General features: G+C 36.6%; 1 protein-coding gene across 2 annotated transcripts; it reads left to right on the top strand.

Moving 5' to 3' along the window:
- The first annotated feature begins 12,194 nt into the window (after positions 1 to 12,194).
- Positions 12,195 to 13,370, top strand: PDHA2 (pyruvate dehydrogenase E1 subunit alpha 2). 2 transcript variants are annotated; one of them, XM_040237822.1, is made up of 2 exons: positions 12,195 to 12,723; positions 12,817 to 13,370. In XM_040237822.1, the coding sequence occupies exons 1-2, from the start codon at positions 12,195 to 12,197 to the stop codon at positions 13,368 to 13,370; spliced, it is 1,083 nt and encodes a 360-aa protein (XP_040093756.1). The 2 variants fall into 2 exon arrangements, with proteins under 2 accessions (XP_040093756.1, XP_040093755.1); XM_040237821.1 differs by having other exon boundaries at positions 12,195 to 13,370.
- Positions 13,371 to 20,899: the final 7,529 nt, after the last annotated feature.

Here is a 20,899-nt window from a genome sequence, read left to right as displayed (position 1 = left end):
GGTGCTCAGCTTTCTCCACAGTGCAACTCTCACATCCATACATGACCAATGGAAAAACCATAGCCTTGACTAGATGGACCTTTGTTGGCAAAGTAATGTCTCTGCTTTTTAATATGCTGTTTAGGTTGGTCATAACTTTCCTTCCAAGGAGTAAGCATCTTTTCATTTCATGGCTGCAATCACCATCTGCAGTGATTTTGGAGCCCAAAATAATAAAGTCTGACACTGTTTCCACTGTTTCCCCATCTATTTGCCATGAAATGATGGGACCAGATGCCATGATCTTCATTTTCTGAATGTTGAGCTTTAAGCCAACTTTTTCACTCTCTTCTTTCACTTTCATCAAGAGGCTCTTTAGTTCCTCTTCACTTTCTGCCATAAGGGTGGTGTCATCTGCATATCTGAGGTTATATTTCCAAGTATCAATGTATTTCTTCTACTCCCACCTCCACAATTCACAGAGTTCATCATCAGCATTACCTGCCCACACTGAAAGAATCCAGTCATCCAATGAGGAAATGAAAAGAGAAACAATGTAACAAAAGGAGCAGGATGCATAATTTCCCAGTTGCAAAAAATAAATCAACAGGAGGGTGGCCAAGAAGGAGCAGTTAGGATAAGAGAGCAAGGAGAGGAAGAGAACTGGTACTCATAACTGAATGGAACACTTCGAATGGAACACTTCTGCGTTTTCTTCCTCCTTTCAGTCTCCTCACCTGGAAGAATGAAGTGACTTATCTAGGTGGCAAAATTGGGAAATACAAGTTAAACTAGACTCAGTTCCTCTCTCTTCCTCTTGGGAATGAACATGCCACAGGTAACAGAACTTCCTTTCTGCTCTTCTCATCCCATGACCCTAACATCTGGGTCCAGCATTGCCTGTTTCTGAGTGGGTAAGTCTGCTTATTCCTGGGTTGGGAGACCAAATTTATTTTCAAATTGAGATATCTTCCAATGGAAACTTTACAAAAATGATGATGTTTTCTGCCTCCATTTTGGAATCCTTTGTTTATATGCCAATTTATTTAGAATCCAGGCAGGAAAAAAGTATAATTTTATTGGGCCTCTTGAGACTTGGACAAGAATTTAAGCTCCCTGAGGGCCGAGATCCTATCTCTTTTAGTGTTATTCTCTCTCCAGTGTACAGTGGTTAAGAGTGGTTCCAGAATTCTGGACTGAGACTAAATTGGTTTCACTATCTGGTTACACTATTTACAAGCTCTATTATGTGTGATAAACATCTTCAATAATCTCATTTTAACCATGAGAAATATGGTTAATTATATAATATATAATAATACTATTATTATATAATAATATTATATGCATAATAATAAAAGTCTGCTTCAAAGTTAAACTGGCTAACCTATGATAAAGTTTAGACAATGAGCATTACATGCTAAGTGTTCAATAAAAGTTGACGATTATTATTATGACATATAGGTGGTAAAAAATAAATATACCTTAAATGAATGAAATCTATCAAGAACAAAAATGGACTAGTCATTAGGAAACTTGAACTCTGGAATCCAGATTTGTGCAAGGACAAACATAATCTTCCAAAAAAGAAATTTCTCTAATAGTCAGAAAAGAGATTTTTGTGAAAATTAAGTTATTCAAGGAGAGTTGGTTATTAGGAAATCTATAAATACAAATATAATATACATAAGAATTGTGGCTCAGCTGGTAAAGAATCTGCCTGCAATGTGGGAGACCTGGGTTTGATTCCTAGGTTGGGAAGACCCCCTGGAAAAGGGAGAAGCTACCCACTCCAATAGTCTGGCTTGGAAGAATTCCATAGACTGTATAGTCCATGGGGTTTCGAAGAGTCAGACACAAGTGAGTGACTTTCATATATATATATATATATATATATATATATATATATATAAAATGAAACAAGATATTTTATATGTATGTTTGTGTGTATATGGTATATATATATGTGTGTGTATATCTATATCTCATATATGGCATATCTATCTATCCATCCATCCGTATAGTCTCTTGGGTGCCCTCTGACCCATCTATGTGGTTGATCAGATTCCCAGAGGAACTATAGATCATCTGCCTATGAGGTCATCCCTGGTCCCTGTGCCTGGGCATCAGAACCATCTGAGTGACCTGGCAAGTAGACCACTCTGCTGACTGGCATGATGTGAACCAAACAAGACTGGGTTGTCAGAATTGTACTGACATGCTGATTTTGTGTGACTTTCACTCACATGGGACACAGGACAAATTCACAGCTCATAGTTCAGCACCAATCCTTGGGTATGAGCATTGAGCAGACATTGGCTTTTGTACATCAGTATTATGACCATGGTGCTACCTCCAGTCTACAGCATCTCAAAGTGGTAAGGATAGAAATAGGCATTCTCTCCTAAACTAGTCATCACTTGTATCTAGTCACTCACTCACTCTGGAAACTCCACTCCACCTGTCAGGCAGCCTTCCTGGGGTGGATGCTCCTATCTCTTCCTTGGACTTTGCAGCAGTTGCTCTACAATGCCATCAGACCCTTCTTACACACTTCCTCTTTGTTTTGAATTGATGTTGTAACATTGTGTTCTCCTTGGTTGGTCTTGAGCTGTGCCACAGACAGCACAGCCATTCTTTGTATGAATGTGATGGCTCATCTCATTTCTTCCATGGCCCCTCTTGCTCCTGGCAATGAGTAGGTGACAGGAATGTAATCTACATGGAAAGAAATCACATTCTAGAAATGCAGTGATAACAAACTAAACTACTCAAGAGAGGACGTGGTTGGAAGATAGTTCTATATTTATGCCATAAGTATCCTAAAGGTAAACTGAGCATGACTAGAAATAAATCTGGAGAAGGAGATGGCAACCCACTCCAGTATTCTTGCCTAGAGAATCCTGTGGACAGAGGAGCCTGGTGGGCTGCTGTCCATAGGGTCGCACAGAGCCAGACATGACTGAAGTGAATTAGCAGCAGCAGCAGCAGAAATAAATCGTCATTGACTTTTACCTGCATACTTTGGGTAAGACTTGTATTTGTGGTAATCACCAATAAAATACAGTAACAACTTTTGAGAAGCTAGTGTTTATGTTAGTACTTGGCAGGGTATATGCTCCAGCATCACAAGTAATGATGCAACCAGAATTAATTAAATGGTATTAAGGAACCATAGGACCAAGAAGATCTATATTATTTCAACACAAACAGATTCTGGAGAACCACTGCTTTGTGATTAACAACAGGTGCTACCTCTTTCTTGAAGAACCATATAAGGAATTAGCTAGAAATGATGCACTTGGCAGTAAAGAACAGAAAGAGATGATTCTTGGACATGAACAAGAGTAGACTGTGCCTTTTTAACTCTATCGAGAATCTTCACAAGCTCTGATTAGACAATAAATATGGAATTACCTCTTCTCTACCCATTATTCTAAATGATCATTGATAAATCACTATCCTGCATGGACCCATGAATTTTGTAGTGCATTTTGGAAATCTGCAAAAGTATATTTTTCTGGGATCCCACACACCACAGGGGTGGCCTTGAATGACAATATACCAATAAGTCAAATAAAAAGATATGACGTTACTATTTCAAATAATATGGAAATATATTAAAAAATTTTAAGTAACTTATTTGTTAAAAACATAGTAAAAGTTGAATTTAGATTGTTTCCTTAACTAAACATCTGTTTCCATCTCAGAGTTATCATCATATTTTTTGACAAAAACATTAGAAACTTTGGAGTTAGATGATCTGGATTTGAGTCCAGTTTCTATCACTTATTGCATTTTGGTTCCTGAAAATATTTACTATTAAAGTCTAAGTTTTCTTATCAGTTAAATTAAGTAAGGCAATCTTATCTATGTCACAGGATTGTTGTGACAGTGAAATAAAATATTGTTTGCAATACACTTAGTAAAGTGCCTGGACATACTAAGAAGTCAATAAGTAATTGTCTATTAAAAACACCATCACCGAAGCTGAGAAACAACTTTACACACAATGGATAGGATATTCATAAGGAAAACCACATGATTCAGTCCGTTAAATTCTAAGTTGAGAGATGCATAGACTTGAATGGCAAAACTAAATATTGTAAAGATAGAGCTCTCTCCTATTCGTTTAAAATGTTTATGGAATTCTAGTCAAATACCAAATTATTTTAATTTAATACAATTAATCTAATATTCATATGAAATAGTATATAGGCTATAAAATCTTAATGGATTTTGAAAAAAATGTGTAATGATTAAGGATTGTTCTATCAAGAAGGTAATTATATTATGCTCTAATTAAAACAGGGAAGTGTTCACATAAGAATCAACCAAGTGATAATAAAGCTGAAGAGTTTAGAAATAAAATTTTTAGCTTACAGAGATGTAGCTATACATATAGATATATAGATAGATATGAAGTCAGCATCCCCAAATAATAAAAATATAGGCTATTAAATCTATCACTGTGGAAGAATGGAGTGGACAAAATAAAATTGGAATATCACCTCTCTGTATTGTCTGGTAACATCTAGATGTCTCATACTCTAAATAATAAAATAAGTAGTTACTTACCCAAAGACTAAATAATAAGTAATAATAAACTCATTATTATGTGCAAAGAGTGAAACTATAACAAAGATTAATTCATTGAATATCTTACATTTTTGTGTTAAAAATTTTATGAACTAAGTTTTAAAGCAGTACTTTCCTTAATAACATGCCAAGAAAATAGAATGAGCTCAGTAATAACACAAGTGTTCAGTCTTAGGGGAACATTTTAGTTAGTCATGGTTCATCCATATGATGGAGATTTTTTGGCAGCCACTGAAATTGTCTTTTTAAATAGTTTTTGATTATTTTGAAAATAACTACACTATGGTACTAAGAAAAAATCTATAGATATAAAATGCACAGTGTGATCCTGATTACATCAGAAATAGAAAATAATAAAAAAGTAAATAAAAATTTGACCACAATTATCTTGAGATGATTTAAATGTTTTATATTTGCACTTTTCTGCATTTACAGGACAGAATTTTTAAAAAGACAAAATAGTCCAAGTATATGATAAATTTATAAACCAGCAACAGGACTCTAATGAACACAAGAAAATTGGGAAGGAAGATATTTTTATTCAAATGGGTAAAAAGTAAACTCTTTCATTTTAGAATTTTTTGAATTTAAATAAGTACAGGGATTTCAGATACATTTTTTCCCCCTGGTAGATTAGAAAGAATGAAGGAGCGTTAATGTTGAAAATGTAATTGGCAGTACTCGACTGGTGAGAATTAAACCAATAAATCACATACAACTCTGTGGATAATCATTTAACTGGCAAGAAAAAGAGCGTATGATATTAAACTTTAGACCTACATTTACTTTTTGGGTCAAGGTTGACATATCAGGAAATGAAGTCTGCAGTATAAGCAGCATAAGAACATGTTTTTTCAAGTTAGGGTAAGGGAATATCCATGGAGAAACACTTAAGTTATGTGGTAGAGAGTTCCAGAGAATGATACTGAAGTTGTCATTAAATTTAGCCAAGTCCTTGATGTGAGAAATTTCAGCTCATTGTTGACGACACAGATTGCAGAAGCATATGGAAGCAATTAGAGGAAAGTAAATGGAGACTGTGGGTATAGGCTACATGTTTGTGGAGCTTGACTAGATAAAAGGAACAATATAGGATGAGATCTAAAAGAGGCAATGGAGACTTGGGTGTCTTCTTTCAGAGCTGAGGAAATATGAGCATGAAAGAATTCCAAAGGAGAAGACAAAAATTGATGATTATCTGGTGGAGGGGCGGGGTGGGGAATAGACAAGCAAGAGCAGTGTCTCATTATGAGCCAGGAGTAGATTCTGTTGCAGGGGCTCAGGGGTTAGATTTCTAGATAAGAAGAAAACTCTTCTTCCACTAAGATTAGTGGGAAGGAAGTTCTGATAGATGTAAAACTTCATCAGAAGATAAACAGCTAGGGTGGGAGGAGCAGTGTAGTACGTGAAGGCAAGGAGCACTGGATCAAATGAGCCTGAATCTCCATGAATGAGATGTATGACTTGAGACCTAATGTTTGCTGGACTTATTAACCTTGTTGAGTCTGCTTCTCCTTAAACCAATGGGGATATTATGCATTCCATATAATTTTCCATTTGAATTGGAAAAATTCTATAAAATATGGGAAATCCCTTAAAAAGTTGTAATGCAGATTCAGTAGAGTAATTTATCAGGAAATAAGTAGAAGAGGACTAGATGAAGGCAGATAGAGATTGAATTTTTGAAGAAATTCATCATAAATTTTAATGTAGTGCTCATAGCCTAAGAGAATGGAAGAGCTAGTAGCCCTGACAGAAGCTTGTTAAATTCCTCTGACAATCCTCCAACAATCTTGCTTTCTGAATATGGTACTTTTGATGAGTGCTTAATATGTCTGCATTTAAAAACTCTTCTTACATACTATCTTCATTTAGCAATGTGGATGGTGTTTATTAGATGTCTCATTTAAAAACTATCTGAATTTTTTCTAATGGTAGCCTTTTAGACATACAGTACTGGGTACTATGGAAATATCTTAGAATGTAGAGGCACAGTGGGTCTGTGGGAACAGAGAGATTCTCACGCACAAGAAGCTCCATAAAACATCTACAGCATTGTCTTAGGTTGCTTGGAGAAACTGCATTCATATTCATAATGTATTGCATAATTATGAGATCCTGATTTTCATATTTCCCAGTGTGCCTTTTCAGCTCTGCTGTATCACCAAATTAAAGGAGATAACACAACTTGACAAAATTAGAGCATTCTGTTTTGTGTTACTGTTTGACAGTACTCTATTTTTAATTTGTTCATCGTTGATCCTAATAAAGACAAACTGTCATTGTAACCATTGCCCAGGATGCAATATATTAGTTTTATTGCCTCTGTAACAGCTGTTCATGCGTCTCTTCCTCTGTCATTCAGTGATGATGTGTCCTTTTCTATGTGCAATGCCAGAAAGAGCTCATAGCATAACACCTCCATATAAACTGGGTTAAGTAGAGGGAAAACTTACTGCGTTTCATCATTTTATTTCTATTGCTTAGTACAGAAAAGGGACATATAAAAGGAAAGCACTTCATTATATGTGCTGAATAAGTAAAGAATGAATATTATACTTTTTACTAACTTTGTAATTTTTGCCTTTCACCTAAACTCTCCAGGCTTCAGTTTCCTCTTATAGAAATTGAGTATGATAAGAAATTGCCTTGATGTCTTTGTAAGAATCAAATGAGCAAACTTTGAATCCCCAGCAGAGATATGCAAGCTTATCGTAAACCTGGGCAATGTTTATAGTAGTTCCTTAAATTTCAAACTAATGCATTTTACAGCTTCAAATTTCATCTTCATTATTTTTAAAAATATTATTGAGCTGAGAAAATTTTTGTTTTTATGACTGTACATATTCACAGGGATCTCTTGACAGAGCCATGGAATGTGTTATGAGCTAAGTTGAGCATGTGATGGGTAGCCCTGTGCATAAGCTTAGATAAGAAAAGGGCACAGAAAAGCAGCGGTGCAGCCGACACTAGGTCGTTAAAATGGGGTGTGAGATCTCAGACTCCTTTTCTCAAGATTTGTCTCTAACAGTCAGAAAGTTGTGCTGCTTAAACTTTCTTCTAGGGGGCAGCAGTGTCCTGGAGTTTTGCCAACATCCTTTGTTTCTTTAAACCTTAATTCAGTGGCTCAGATCTTCAAAGAAGCAAAGTCAAAGGAAATGAATGTGCTAATTATGTTATCATACAGTGATATTAGGAAAAGGTAATAGCTTACCAAAGTTGTTACAGGGAAGTGTTGTTGGAGGGCATTAATACAGAAAACATTATGAAATGGTACAGTTAAGAAATTAATATTTTACAAAAGACTTTTCAGAGAAAAGAAGCCATTATTTCACTATTAAATATATGTAAAGTTTATTTTTACTTATGTTTAATGTATACTTTATTGCTATTAAAGCTACTAAAGATAAATATATATATTTATTTATAGAACAAAAATATGAAATATGGCTTTTTAAGTATCTGAGAATTAAAATCTTCTGAACAATTTTTCCTAAAAAGTGTAAATAATAATTTTTGGAAGCCTGACTTGGGCTTCTTGATAGCTTTGATTTGTCAGAAGCAGATATTGAATTTATGATTTTTACTTTGAATGGGATTTATGATTTTTACTTTGAATGGGGTTTATGATTTTACAAAACAACTCCAAGTACTGAACAGAAATCACTTTACAGCTTTTGACCTCTGTACTAGTTCTCTACTAGTTGAGACACTAGGCCATAGTAAATTTTGACAACAAATTACACATGAATTTTTATTTCTTATGTCAGTTAGCCCAGGTCAAATTCAGCTTGTTAAAATGTTTGGAAACTTTTACAGTTTTGTGTAATGACACCTTTTATCATTATCTTCTAGACCTTGGTCATAAACTCTAGGGATAAGTGTTGGGTATTGTGGGCATGATGACTCAGATAACTCTGCTCATCCAGCAGAAAAAGTTGGCTCCAATTAGTTGCTACTAAAAATTAACTCATAAGGTCTTTTCTTTCTTTATACCATCATTATTTGAGGGGAATTAGGAACAGCTTCACTTTACCTCTAATTTTCAATCAAGTCTTCCTTCATGATAATTCACCCCAAATTTTTATTTAATGATACTTCAGAATTATGATGAGAGTGAGGAGAACAAAATACTGTTGTCTGCTCAGGGCTCTGAACTGTTCTGACATAAACTCACACATTATAACATTAATGAGGGACTTTGCTTGATTATCATTATTTTGCAGAATATATGGAACTGACATTTTCCCTTTTCTCCAAGGGAAATAAATAGACCAATGGGAAAAATCCTCCTCTGAGTTATATATAACTATTAATTTTTTTACCAACTTCTCTTATTCATCACTTTTAATTGCCAAATCTTAGAGCTATGAAAATAAAAATACATTGCCATTAATCATATAATGAGATCTGATATTATTTATGTAGAACATATTCATTCTTTAACAGCTTTCTTTATTTAACATTTGGTGAAAGTGTATAATTATTACTGGAGGAATTTAAATATTCTTCAAATATGTTGCTCTTTTTTAAATTTTCTTGTTGCTTATTAAAAAATATTTTATATGCTATTGATGCAATGGAGGTGACACATTTGAGATAAATTCATAAATCCTCCTGGAGAAACAACTATTACACATGGAATGTGAAATTCTGTCACAGTGACATTAATGACTGCTACTATAATCATTGACTCCCCTTTTATTAGTATTTTGATTAATTAATGTAAAATCTACCATTGGCCTTATAAAAGTGCTCATCTGTTTTCCTTTAATTTCAAATAGATTAAAAGTGAGATTTCATGTTAATTAAAAACTTTGAATTTATGAGGATTTTAATTGCAAACATTTCAGTGGTGACCATGTAGATGACTTACTTCTGTTTGTTAATAAATATCGTATCAAACAATTACAAGATAAAAAATACATCATTCACCGAAAAGTTCAGCCTCTTTGACTTTATTGTCCATGTGTGTTAAATCCTAGTCAGGGGCAGAGAAGAGGAGAGGCTCAACAGCTCAGGATTTCCTTAGGGGTTTTAAATTTTTACCCTGTCTGGAAATGTTACTTTTACTTTGAAAATGTGGATGAGTTTTAGGAACACTAAAGATAAAAATTAAAGAAAAATCATCAGGTTTAAAAAGTTTAATGGAAATACTTTGACATCATGTTCTGCAAATATGATTTCATCTATCTTTAAGCTGAATTTAGGTTTTACAGTGTAACTGATGTCCAAAAGATCCCTACAAGTTTCACATTTAATTGTTTATTATCTTAACCAGAGCCTGTTGCAATAAAAGGGCTATCTTCCATGGCAACCTGTAGCATGGGTATTTTGCAATTAGCATCTTTGCAGGTTTTCCTCTGGCATGAGTCAGGTTTAGCCTTGCCACACTGGGCTTTTAAGGGGAGCTCTATCTTTGCAGCCCAGGTTACACGTGACAAGATTAAATTGGTACACTTTACTGTATAACTCTTGTGTTTCTGGCAGTGCTAGCCTGGTTGATACCTCTGAGAGAAGGCTCAGCTGTCATTCAGTGACCCATTAACACTACTGTTCCATCATGCAGTGTCATTTTTCTCATTCTCATGGAGATAATGCTCCCTGGAGATCTCCAGTACCTGCAGGAATGAAAGAGAACAGCAGAGACAGACTAACTATCAAAGAAGGCTCAAACAGCATAGCAAGACCATGAATTCCAAAAGCAGAATTTTAAATTAAGTGAAAAGATGAAGCCCATTTATGAAGGCTTGGTTGGAAAAGTAGGAGAAGGGTTGAGTTTTAAGAGATAACTTTTTAACAAGCTATTTTCTTCTTCCTGCCTGAATACTAAAAGTATCCACAGTAATACTTATAACTAGATTAGAGAAGGCAGCTGCTTTGAACATGTCATAGAGATTTGAGTGAGAATTTATTTACAAATGGGTTTTTGTATTTTATTTATTTGCAAGCAGGTGGTAGATATGAAGGGGCTTCCCTGGTGGCTCAGTTGGTAAACAGTCTGCCTGCAATGCAAGAGACCAGGGTTTGATCCCTGGGTAGATACGAAACAGAGCATGCATTAAGGTGAGTTTTTTAATAGTCTAAATAGAACAGGATCTCTCTGTAAGGTTGGCTTATTGGAGTACAAAATTACCTTCCTAGTAAAAGCACAAAAGAGGAAAATGATATGTGATCTTTATAACACTAGGCCTAAGACTTCTTTTCTCCTATGATTAAACCAACTGCTTAAACAAACTCTGTTGCTCTTCAGTCCAAGCTATATACTGTTCAGTGGGTCACTTTATGGGAGAAGGCAATGGTCACTTTATGAGAAGTTATACTTTCTAATGTTTACTATATAAGGAGATGTTATAAGAATACACTTCTTGATTTCCCAGACTAAGACTGGTTCAGTTTAGATTGATATGAGAGCAAGAAACAAAGCCATCTGAATCTTGATTTTTTTTTTCCCCCTAAGAAAACCTGTTGGAGACATTATAGGAACAGACTGCTTCCCCTATAAAAAATTTAGTCAGGAAATAGGGATAAAACTGAACAGGATTCAGGATTACAATAAAGGGCAAGAAAAGTGCCACATCAAAACTTGTTGGTTGCTACTTCAACCCAGATTGCCTCTGGAACACACAGAACATCCATTCCACCCACCTTTAGGCCATTTCAACCTTGATTTCAATTTTCTCACAACAGACAAAGCTTGCTATTGGGTTTAAACTTCTAACCTCAGGTAGGTGTTTGTGTACCATCACCTATCCTCCCTACCACCAATCAAATGATATAGGGTTTAAATCCATAGGATAAGTGTGCATATTCTTCTGGTGCACCAATTATTTCTTAAGAGTAATTTTTTAAATAATTTGAAACTTTACTTTTAAAATACTCTGTAATTTGAATTCTTAAAGAAACATCATCTACTTTCCTTCCACACACATTTTGTCCTAATAGGCCCCATATTTGTGCTCAGTCACATCCAACTCTTTGTGACCCCTTGGACTATATAGCCCGCCAGGCTCCTCTGTCCATGGATTCTTCCAGACAAGCATACTGGAGTGGGTTGCCATTTCCTACTCCATAAAAGTATTTTTTTTTAATTAAGCCACAAATGATTTACATCTTTTACTTTAAAATAAGTATGATGTATTGTGGAATAGGATACAATATTCATATATACTTGGATATTTTTTAAAAGACTTTAAAGAAATATTGGTAAGAAGATCACTGGTTTAACGTATCAGAACTCTTGTGTGCTTTAGAGATTATATTTTGTCTCTTCCATTTAATACCATGTTCAAGAAGGCGTTACTTAAGCGTTTAGCAGGGAAAAGAGACTCAGATTACGATGTAGCGATGGCGTTAACTAGAAGCATGGTTTAGCTCAGCCAAGTCTTCCAGGAAAAGAAACAACCTGTGTTCTTAATTTTACAGTTGGAAGGCACTGTAAATCAGTTGATGCAGGCTGCGGCCACGCGCAGCATGACAGCCTCTGTGGCCGGCGAGCGGTCATTGTGGCGCCACGTGCGTCCGACGTCCGTTCAGTGAGCAAGGGGCTCGGCTGGAGACTGGGGGCACAGGCGGTCCTGGTAGCTGGAGACTCATAAATGCCCTGACCGCACTCCATGAGGAAGATGCTGACTGCTGCTGTCTCTCGCGTGCTGTCTGGAGTCACCCAGAAGCCCGCTAGTAAGGTGCTTGTTGCCTCCTGTAAATATTCAAACAATGCTACCTTCGAGATTAAGAAATGTGATCTTTATCGGTTGGAAGAGGGTCCCCCTGTCACCACCGTGCTCACCCGGGGGGATGGACTCAAATACTACAAGATGATGCAGACTATTCGTCGAATGGAACTGAAGGCAGATCAGTTGTATAAACAGAAATTTATTCGTGGTTTCTGTCACTTGTGTGATGGTCAGGAAGCTTGTTGTGTGGGTCTTGAGGCTGGGATAAATCCCACCGATCACGTCATTACATCCTATCGGGCTCACGGCTTAAGTTATACGCGGGGACTTACCGTCCGATCAATTCTTTCAGAGCTGACAGGACGAAGAAGTGGTTGTGCTAAAGGAAAAGGAGGGTCCATGCATATGTATGCCAAGAACTTCTATGGGGGCAACGGCATTGTCGGTGCTCAGGGACCACTGGGAGCTGGTGTTGCTCTGGCCTGTAAATACAAGGGGAACAACGAGGTGTGTTTGACTCTGTATGGTGATGGCGCTGCTAATCAGGGTCAGATATCTGAAGCTTACAATATGGCGGCCTTGTGGAATTTACCTTGCATTTTCATCTGTGAGAATAACCGCTATGGAATGGGAACATCTGTGGAGAGAGCTGCAGCCAGCACTGATTACTACAAGAGAGGCAATTTTATCCCTGGACTAAGAGTAGATGGAATGGATATTCTATGTGTTCGGGAGGCAACTAAGTTTGCAGCTGACTATTGTAGATCTGGAAAGGGACCCATACTGATGGAGCTGCTGACATACCGTTATCATGGACACAGTATGAGTGATCCTGGAATCAGTTACCGTACACGAGAAGAAGTTCAGAGTGTAAGAAGTAAGAGTGATCCTATTATGCTTCTCAAAGATAAAATGGTAAACAACAAGCTTGCCAGTGTTGAAGAATTGAAGGAAATTGATGCTGAAGTGAGGAAAGAAATTGATGATGCAGCTCAGTTTGCTATGACTGATCCAGAACCACCTTTGGAAGAATTAGGCCATCACATCTACAGCAGTAATCCACCTTTCCATATTCGTGGTGCAAATCAGTGGATCAAGTTTCAGTCAATCAATTAAAAGGAGAATATACTCCTGGTCAAATTTAAGAAGCTATGTACCCAATTTTGTTGAGGAATAAACCCATAAAACAAAAGTCTTTTAAACTTTTATTAAAGTGACTTGAGATAATTAAGAGGTTATGGAAAGAGATTAAAAGAGATCATAGAAGGATATACATTTGACTAAAATGGATATTACATTCAATTGTATTGCACTAAAAGATACTATTTAATCATTCAGTATTGTTAAAAGAGAAACTGATGCACATAACATTTTTCGAGAGTTTATTTGAGCATACATCAATCAGAATCAGGCCAAACGTAGTGCGTTCCACCAATAGGAGCTGGGGGACAGGTTTATAGAGAAGCAGAGCAAGGAAATTATTTGATTGGTGATAGCTTAGTCAGTGGGAGAAGGCAATGGCACCCCACTCCAGTACTCTTGCCTGGAAGATCCTATGGATGGAGGAGCCCGGTAGGCTGCAGTCCACGGGGTTGCAAAGAGTCGGACATGACTGAGCGACTTCACTTTGACTTTTCACTTTCATGCACTGGAGAAGGAAATGGCAACCCACTCCAGTATTCTTGCCTAGAGAAACCCAGGGATGGGGGAGTCCAGGGGGCTGCCGTCTATGGGGTCGCACAGAGTCGGACACAACTAAAGCGACTTAGCAGCAGCAGCAGCAGCTTAGTCAGTTGCCTTATTTGGGAAAGCCTGTTAGTGATTGGTGGTTCTTAAGTTTCATTTACTTAGATTTGAGGGCATTGACTCCGGGTTACATTTTGGTTTGCTTACATAGGCCATGCAGGCCTTAGGACCACCTTAGTCTGATTGCCTCTTTAATTATTTAGACGTTGTAGATATCTTAAGGACTATTTTAAATTTACACAAGTGTAAAATAGGAAAAAAGGAGGAAGGATTATTTAACTTCCCACGTTAATTCTATAATAGTTTTTCTTTTCGCTTTATATTATATAATTTTAGTAAATAGTCTGATTTAAAGGAAAAATAGCTCTATTCCTGCTCCACCCTGCCAGAGGTTTGAGTGTAAAGTTGCTGTTCTGAAGTAGAGAGGGAATTTCAAACCATGTCAGATAGCAGGACCTCTACTGCAATGCCATTTAAAATAGTTTATCTAAATTAACCAATAACATACCCTACTAAAGAGTATGCATCTGCAAATACATATGCATAAATATTTAATATTGATGCTAGAACCAGTTAGAATGACTATTTTTCCAAATAAAACATGATACTTAACAGAGCAGGGGAAATATGTCAAAGTAATTTTTTCATGCAGTATTTTTAGTGTATCAAAGTAAAAATGTAAGCAAAGTTAAAATCTAAGGGAAAACTGCATTTTGCTGTACCCTTCAAGTTAATGTTACAGTTCACTTATACTATTATTCTGTATTTTAAAGAACTCTTAGTACATTTCAGAATGAAAATAATGAAAAAATATGGTGGCACCAAAGAAATTAGGCAGAAGAGGTGATATTAATAAAACAATTGCAAGTAAAATCGGCCTTGGCCAGCATTGAACAGTCACAGGTAACTTTTACCAAGAGAAAATCGAACTTGGATCATACAGGTTTGGTTTTCTTTACAATAGTCCACTACTGTGTCAGTTAGCAGGTGATGACAGTGACAACATCATTACTTGGTTATATTTAACTAATGTCCTAGAATCCTATTGAGCATGATGTTTGGCATATCTCACTCCTTTGAGATAGATTCACTGAAATCAGAAATTGCCTGTGATTTAAGCTGGTTTGTAGACAATGCCAAAATAATCAGTTGTGAAAGGTCAAAATCCATCACAAGAAAAATATAATTGTAACTGTGTATGATAATGGGTGTTTAATAGATTTACTGTGGTTATCATTTCATAATATATGCAGGTGTTGAACATTATGTTGTATACCTGAAAATAATATCCTATTATATGCCAATTATATCTCAATTTTTTTCAGAAAGGTTAAAACCTTTTGTGTACAGCTTCTACTTCTACAAAGAAAAGTGTAGATACTTTCTAAGAACTATAACAGAAAACCAAAATGTTAGCAGCCTGAGAGTACATGAACATATGAACACACATGTGGTGGCTTAATCTCCAAACCTTCAATTAAGCAAGTTTTAAAAAGTAAGCCTAAACATTCTACATTCAGAAATCAGAGATAAGCATTGATTTGTTTATAAATCAGTGATATTGCTAGGTAATGTGTTTTGGTTATGCAGCTTCAGTCCACATATATCTTGACTGTATTCCTTCCATTAAAAAAGTAATTCATCAGATGGTCAAAATAATCACATCCTTTGAATGAAAAAGAATTCTTATACCTTTTATTTATTTTAGCATCTTATAATTCCATAAACTTGCAAGTGGAAGATAAAATGCTCAAAATTATTTTCTTTTTTCTTTTTTGTCTTTAAACTAGAATTTATTGGTATACAAAACTCCATTTTGTAGATAAAATGGCACATTTTTGCAACTATTATTGCACTAAATATTAAAGATTAAAAACAAAAAAAAGAAGGAAGCATTTGGTTTTGGAAACACTGCCAATAGCCTAATACAGTACGTTGGTAAATAAACAAAATGGTTCAGAGCAACACAGGTTTCCCAGGTGGTGCTAGTAGTAAAGAACCTGCCTCTCAATGCAGTAGGTATAAGAGAGTTGAGTTCAATCCTTGGGTCAGGAAGATCCTCTGGAGGAGGAAATGGCAACCCACTCCAGTATTCTTACCTGGAGAATCCCATGGACAGATTGCTTAGTGGGCTACAGTCCATGGGGTCACAGAATTGGATATGACTCTGCAACTAAGCACTAGCACTCAGAGTAACACAATCTGAAGAAGAAATATCCTGAAGTAAATGAACTATGAACATCAGGAAATGATCACATTTCTCCCCATCTAGCTGCAAGGTGAGACTTGCTAAGTTTATGAGTCATGACCCCATGGAAGTCTTAGGCATCTCCAGACTGAAATGATAACAAGTATAGTGCTGGAAAAAAGTCCGATCTTCCTATAGCAGAATAAAAAGATACATTTATCACAATATACATTATCAAAGTCCATTAAGGCAAAGAGATTTGAATGTTTTCTATATTAAAAAATCTATAGACATTTGTGTTTATAGTCATGATTGTAATTTAATCATATCACTGGTTGCACATAATTCTGTAAGGATAAAAAAAAAGTACAAACAAAAAATCCTGTTGTTTTGATTTAGGTCAAGCATAAATTTATAATAGTTTATTTATCAAGATGTTAATCAAAGGGGTATAGAAATGCAGCAGTTGGATTCTATTTCCTGTCTAAAGTATTATGCCCCTTAGACTATTTTATTCATATATTAGAAGATATACCCCATGATGGCCATAAAACTTAAACTGTCACAACAATGTGGAATATATGAGAGAAGGAAGATTTCCTAGTGATACTCTGTAAAGCTAAGGGACAGTATACATATCTGTGGAATAGGATGAGAAAGGAAGGAGGTTAAGTGGATAAAAGACATACTTAGAACCTTAGAATTATTTTTTTTTAATTGATATGTCTGACAATCTAGTATACAAAAAAACAAAGCAGATGTTACTGAAATTTAATCTGATATTTTGTGAGAAAGCTAGTTTTATAGAATGTGACATATAAGTCATATGCCATAAAATTGATCCTTTTAAAAGTGTACAATTCAGTGGCTTTTAGAACATTCACAGAGTTGTGCAACCATTACCACTGTCTAACTCCAGAACATTTTATCACCCCAATGAGATAACCCACACCTATTATCAGTCATTTCCAATTTCTATTCATCCTCTGGAAAGCCCAAGTCTGCTTTCCGTCTCTGGATTTGCCTCTTTTGGACATTTCCTATAAATCATACCACATGTGCTCTATTTTCTTTGTCTTCTTCACTTAGCATAATGTTTACATTTTGCTATAGCATATATCAGTACTATAATATATTCCTCCCACTGAGAAGTGGGATCTGTGTTCCTTCCTCTTGAGTGTGGCAGGCTTATGGATACTCTGCTTAATAGCAGCAGAAATGATGCTGTGCAGTGTCAGGGCCCAAGACATAAGAATCAAGCAGGTTTTGCTTCATATCTCTTGGAACTTCTATCCAGGAGTTATGATTCTCCATTTAAGAAGTTCAAATACACTGAGAACCTCCTGCTAGAGACTGATTGCTAGTCCCAGCTGAGCTCAGCCTTCAGCCCAACCTGCAAAGACAACAGATATGAGAGTGAAGGTCATCTTGGTCCCTCCAGATAGCCCATTTGCCAGCTGAAAGATCACAATGTCTTGGAGAACACTGGGATCACTAGTCAAACTCTGCCCAGATTCTTAATGTACAGAAGCACAAGAAAAACAACATGGTTCCATTAAATAGTTTAACTGTTGAGGTACTCTGTTACACAGCAATAGAATCAGCAGAAATGAAAATTATATTCAGTTCAGTCACTCAGTTGTATCCAACTCTTTGTGACCCCATGGACTGCAGCACACCAGGCCTCCCTGTCTATCACCAACTCCCTGAGTTTACTCAAACTCATGTCCATTGAGTCAGTGATGCCATCCAACCATCTTATCCTCTGCCATCCCCTTCTCCTCCCACCTTTAGTCTTTCCCAGCATCAGGGTCTTTTCCAATAAGTCAGTTCTTCACATCAGGTGGCCAAAGTATTGGAGTTTCAGCCCTTCCAATGAATATTCAGGACTTATTTCCTTTAGGATGAACTGGTTGGATCTCCTTGCAGTCCAAGGGACTCTCAAGAGTCTCCTCCAACACCACAGTTCAAAAGCATAAATTCTTCAGCCTCAGCTTTCTTTCTAGTCTGACTTTCATATCCATACATGACTGGAAAAAACCATAGCTTTGACCAGACGGACTTTGTTGGCAAAGTAATATCTCTGCTTTTTAATATGCTGTCTAGGTTGGCCATAACTTTTCTTCCAAGGAGCAAGCATCTTTTAATTTAATGGCTGTAGTCACCATTTGCAGTGATTTTGGAGTCCAAAGAATAAAGTCTTTCACTCTTTCCATCATTTCCCCATCTATTTGCCCTGAAGTAATGGGATCAGACACCATGATCTTCATTTTCTGAATGTTGAACTTTAAGCCAACTTTTTCACTCTCTTCTTTCACTTTCATCAAGAGGCTCTTTAGTTCTTCACTTTCTGCCATAAGAGTAGTGTCATCTGCATATCTGAGGTTATTGAAATTTCTCCCAGCAATCTTGATTCCAGCTTGTGCTTCCTCCAGCCCAGCATTTCTCATGATGTACTCTGCATAGAAGTTAAATAAGCAGGGTGACAATATACAGCCTTGACGTACTCTTTTCCTGATTTGGAACCAGTCTGTTGTTCCATGTCCAGTTCTAAATGTTGCTTTTTGACCTGCATACAGATTTCTGAGGAAGCAGGTCAGGTAGTCTGGTATTCCCATCTCTTTAAGAATTTTCCACAGTTGGTTGTGATCCACAGAGTCAAAGGCTTTGGCACAGTCAATAGAGCAGAAATAAAGGTTTTTCTGGAACTCTCTTGCTTTTTTGATGATCCAGTGGATGTTGGCAATTTGATCTCTGGTTCCTCTGCCTTTTCTAAATCTATCTTGAACATCTGGAAGTTCATGGTTCATGTACTGTTGAAGCCTGGCTTGGAGAATTTTGACCATTACTTTTCTAGCGTGTGAGAAGAGTGCATTTGTGCAGTAGTTTGCTCATTATTATTATATTGCTTAGTCCAATTCAGGTGTGTCTGAGAACATGTAAGGATTAGTAAACCAAATCAGAATAAAATTCCATAGAATATATTAGTGCAAAGTTTCACAATTTGGAAGTAGCAAAGGAAATGGTATGAGTCTTCAATAGAAATAAAGTCTAGGAACAAAATTATTAATACAACTGCTCAACATATATTTCCACTGTCAAGGATGATTTTCAGATGAACTAAAGTGTAACATTGGGTTTTGAAGGTTTTACAGTAAAATATTATCAATCTTTGTTCAATAAACACACTGCACTGAACATGAAATTTCATCGACTGAGGGTGTCTAGAGTTCAGAAGGAAGTTTTCCGTTGATTTGTGAGTATTAGGCCTTGATGAGTCAAAGCCAGCACTTGAAATGCCAAAGCAATATGTGAGCTAGTTGTTATGAGTTCACAGCTATTCATGATGAGTCTACCCAATTAGAAGAATCCAGGAAGCTATGGGCTCAAGATGAACAGAACCTAAGAGGCAAAGCTGCAATAAAGTTAGGACCTGAATCAGATTGGTAGGTACAGACAAGGAGAGAGACATTAGACTAAACCAGAGGCCAGGAAAAGGAGGTAGAATGTGTAACAAATAAGTGAAAGGGAACTGTAAGTAGTGGGTTTGCACATTGGTGACCTTGTGTTATCATGGAAGTCAATATCCATTGGATGAACTGAGTCAGTAGCCTCTCATGTAATGACAGGCCATTTAGAACCAAATGCTGTCTGATCAGTATCACCTGGTCTTAAGGCAACCCTGTCTTGAGGTGACATGGAAATAAAGTCTAGACTTCAGTGTCATTTACATCTGAGTTCAAATCACGGCACTGTCACCTATGAAAAATGCTGCCTTGAGAAAATGACTTAACTCTGTGTGTCCACTTCTTCATCTGTAATAAGGTTGACTCATATGACTGTTGTAAAAGTTAAAGAAGCAAAGTAACATCTAACATGATTCCAGTTATACCCAAGATGATCAATAAATGGAAATTTCTGGTCCATAGAAACAGGAAAATGTTCACTGAGAAAAAAGACAAAAAGTTGAGTCACTCGACCTCATCTGAAACAAACTTTAAATCTTCAGTTTTATGCAGATAGCTAGTTATAAGGATTGCAGTGATTAGAAGAAAACTCGAGCTGCATGTAGAGTATATTTTTGAAGTTTTAGCCACTCTTTGTTATGGCATGACCCTCTCCCATTTGACAAACATTCTCCTTCAGTCAGCAGCGCATGCGTGTGTGCTCAGTTGTCTCAGCCATGTCTGACTCTTTGCGACCCATGGAGGTAGCCTGCCAGGTTCCTCTAACATCGGATTCTCCAGGCAAGAATGCTGGAGTGGGTGCCATTTCCTACTCCAGGGGATCTTCATGACCCAGGGATCAAACCCGTGTTCCCTGTCTCCTGCATTGCAGGCAGATTCTTTTACCACTGAGCTACCGGTTCAGCCAGCAGTAGATATAAAAAATAGTAATGAAGGGCCGGAGAGTTTGGACAGTCAGATCATGTAGGAGTAATGGAACAACTCAGTTTGCACCCAAACTTTCTTCAGAATTGGAGTCTATTGCTCTATTATAGTAAAACAGGTCCATATAGTCAAAGATATGGCTTTTCAAGTAGTCATGTTTGCACGTGAGAGTTGAAACATTTAAAAAAAAAAACAAAAAACAAAAAACTGAGCACTGAAGAGCTGATAATTTTGAACTGTGCTGTTGGAGAAGACTTTCAAGAGTCCCTTGAACAGCAAGGAGATCAAACCAGTCAATCCTAAAGGAAGTCAAGCCTGAA

The sequence above is a fragment of the Oryx dammah genome, unplaced genomic scaffold (genome assembly GCF_014754425.2).
Source record: "Oryx dammah isolate SB20612 unplaced genomic scaffold, SCBI_Odam_1.1 HiC_scaffold_3, whole genome shotgun sequence".
Lineage (NCBI taxonomy): Eukaryota > Metazoa > Chordata > Mammalia > Artiodactyla > Bovidae > Oryx > Oryx dammah.
The sequence above is the reverse complement of the archived record's forward strand: the minus strand, read 5'-3'. Positions and strand labels throughout refer to the sequence as shown.

Bases quoted from the DNA above. Each gene is read 5' to 3' on its own strand.
- PDHA2 (XM_040237821.1), top strand. From the start codon at position 12,195: ATGAGGAAGATGCTGACTGCTGCTGTCTCTCGCGTGCTGTCTGGAGTC.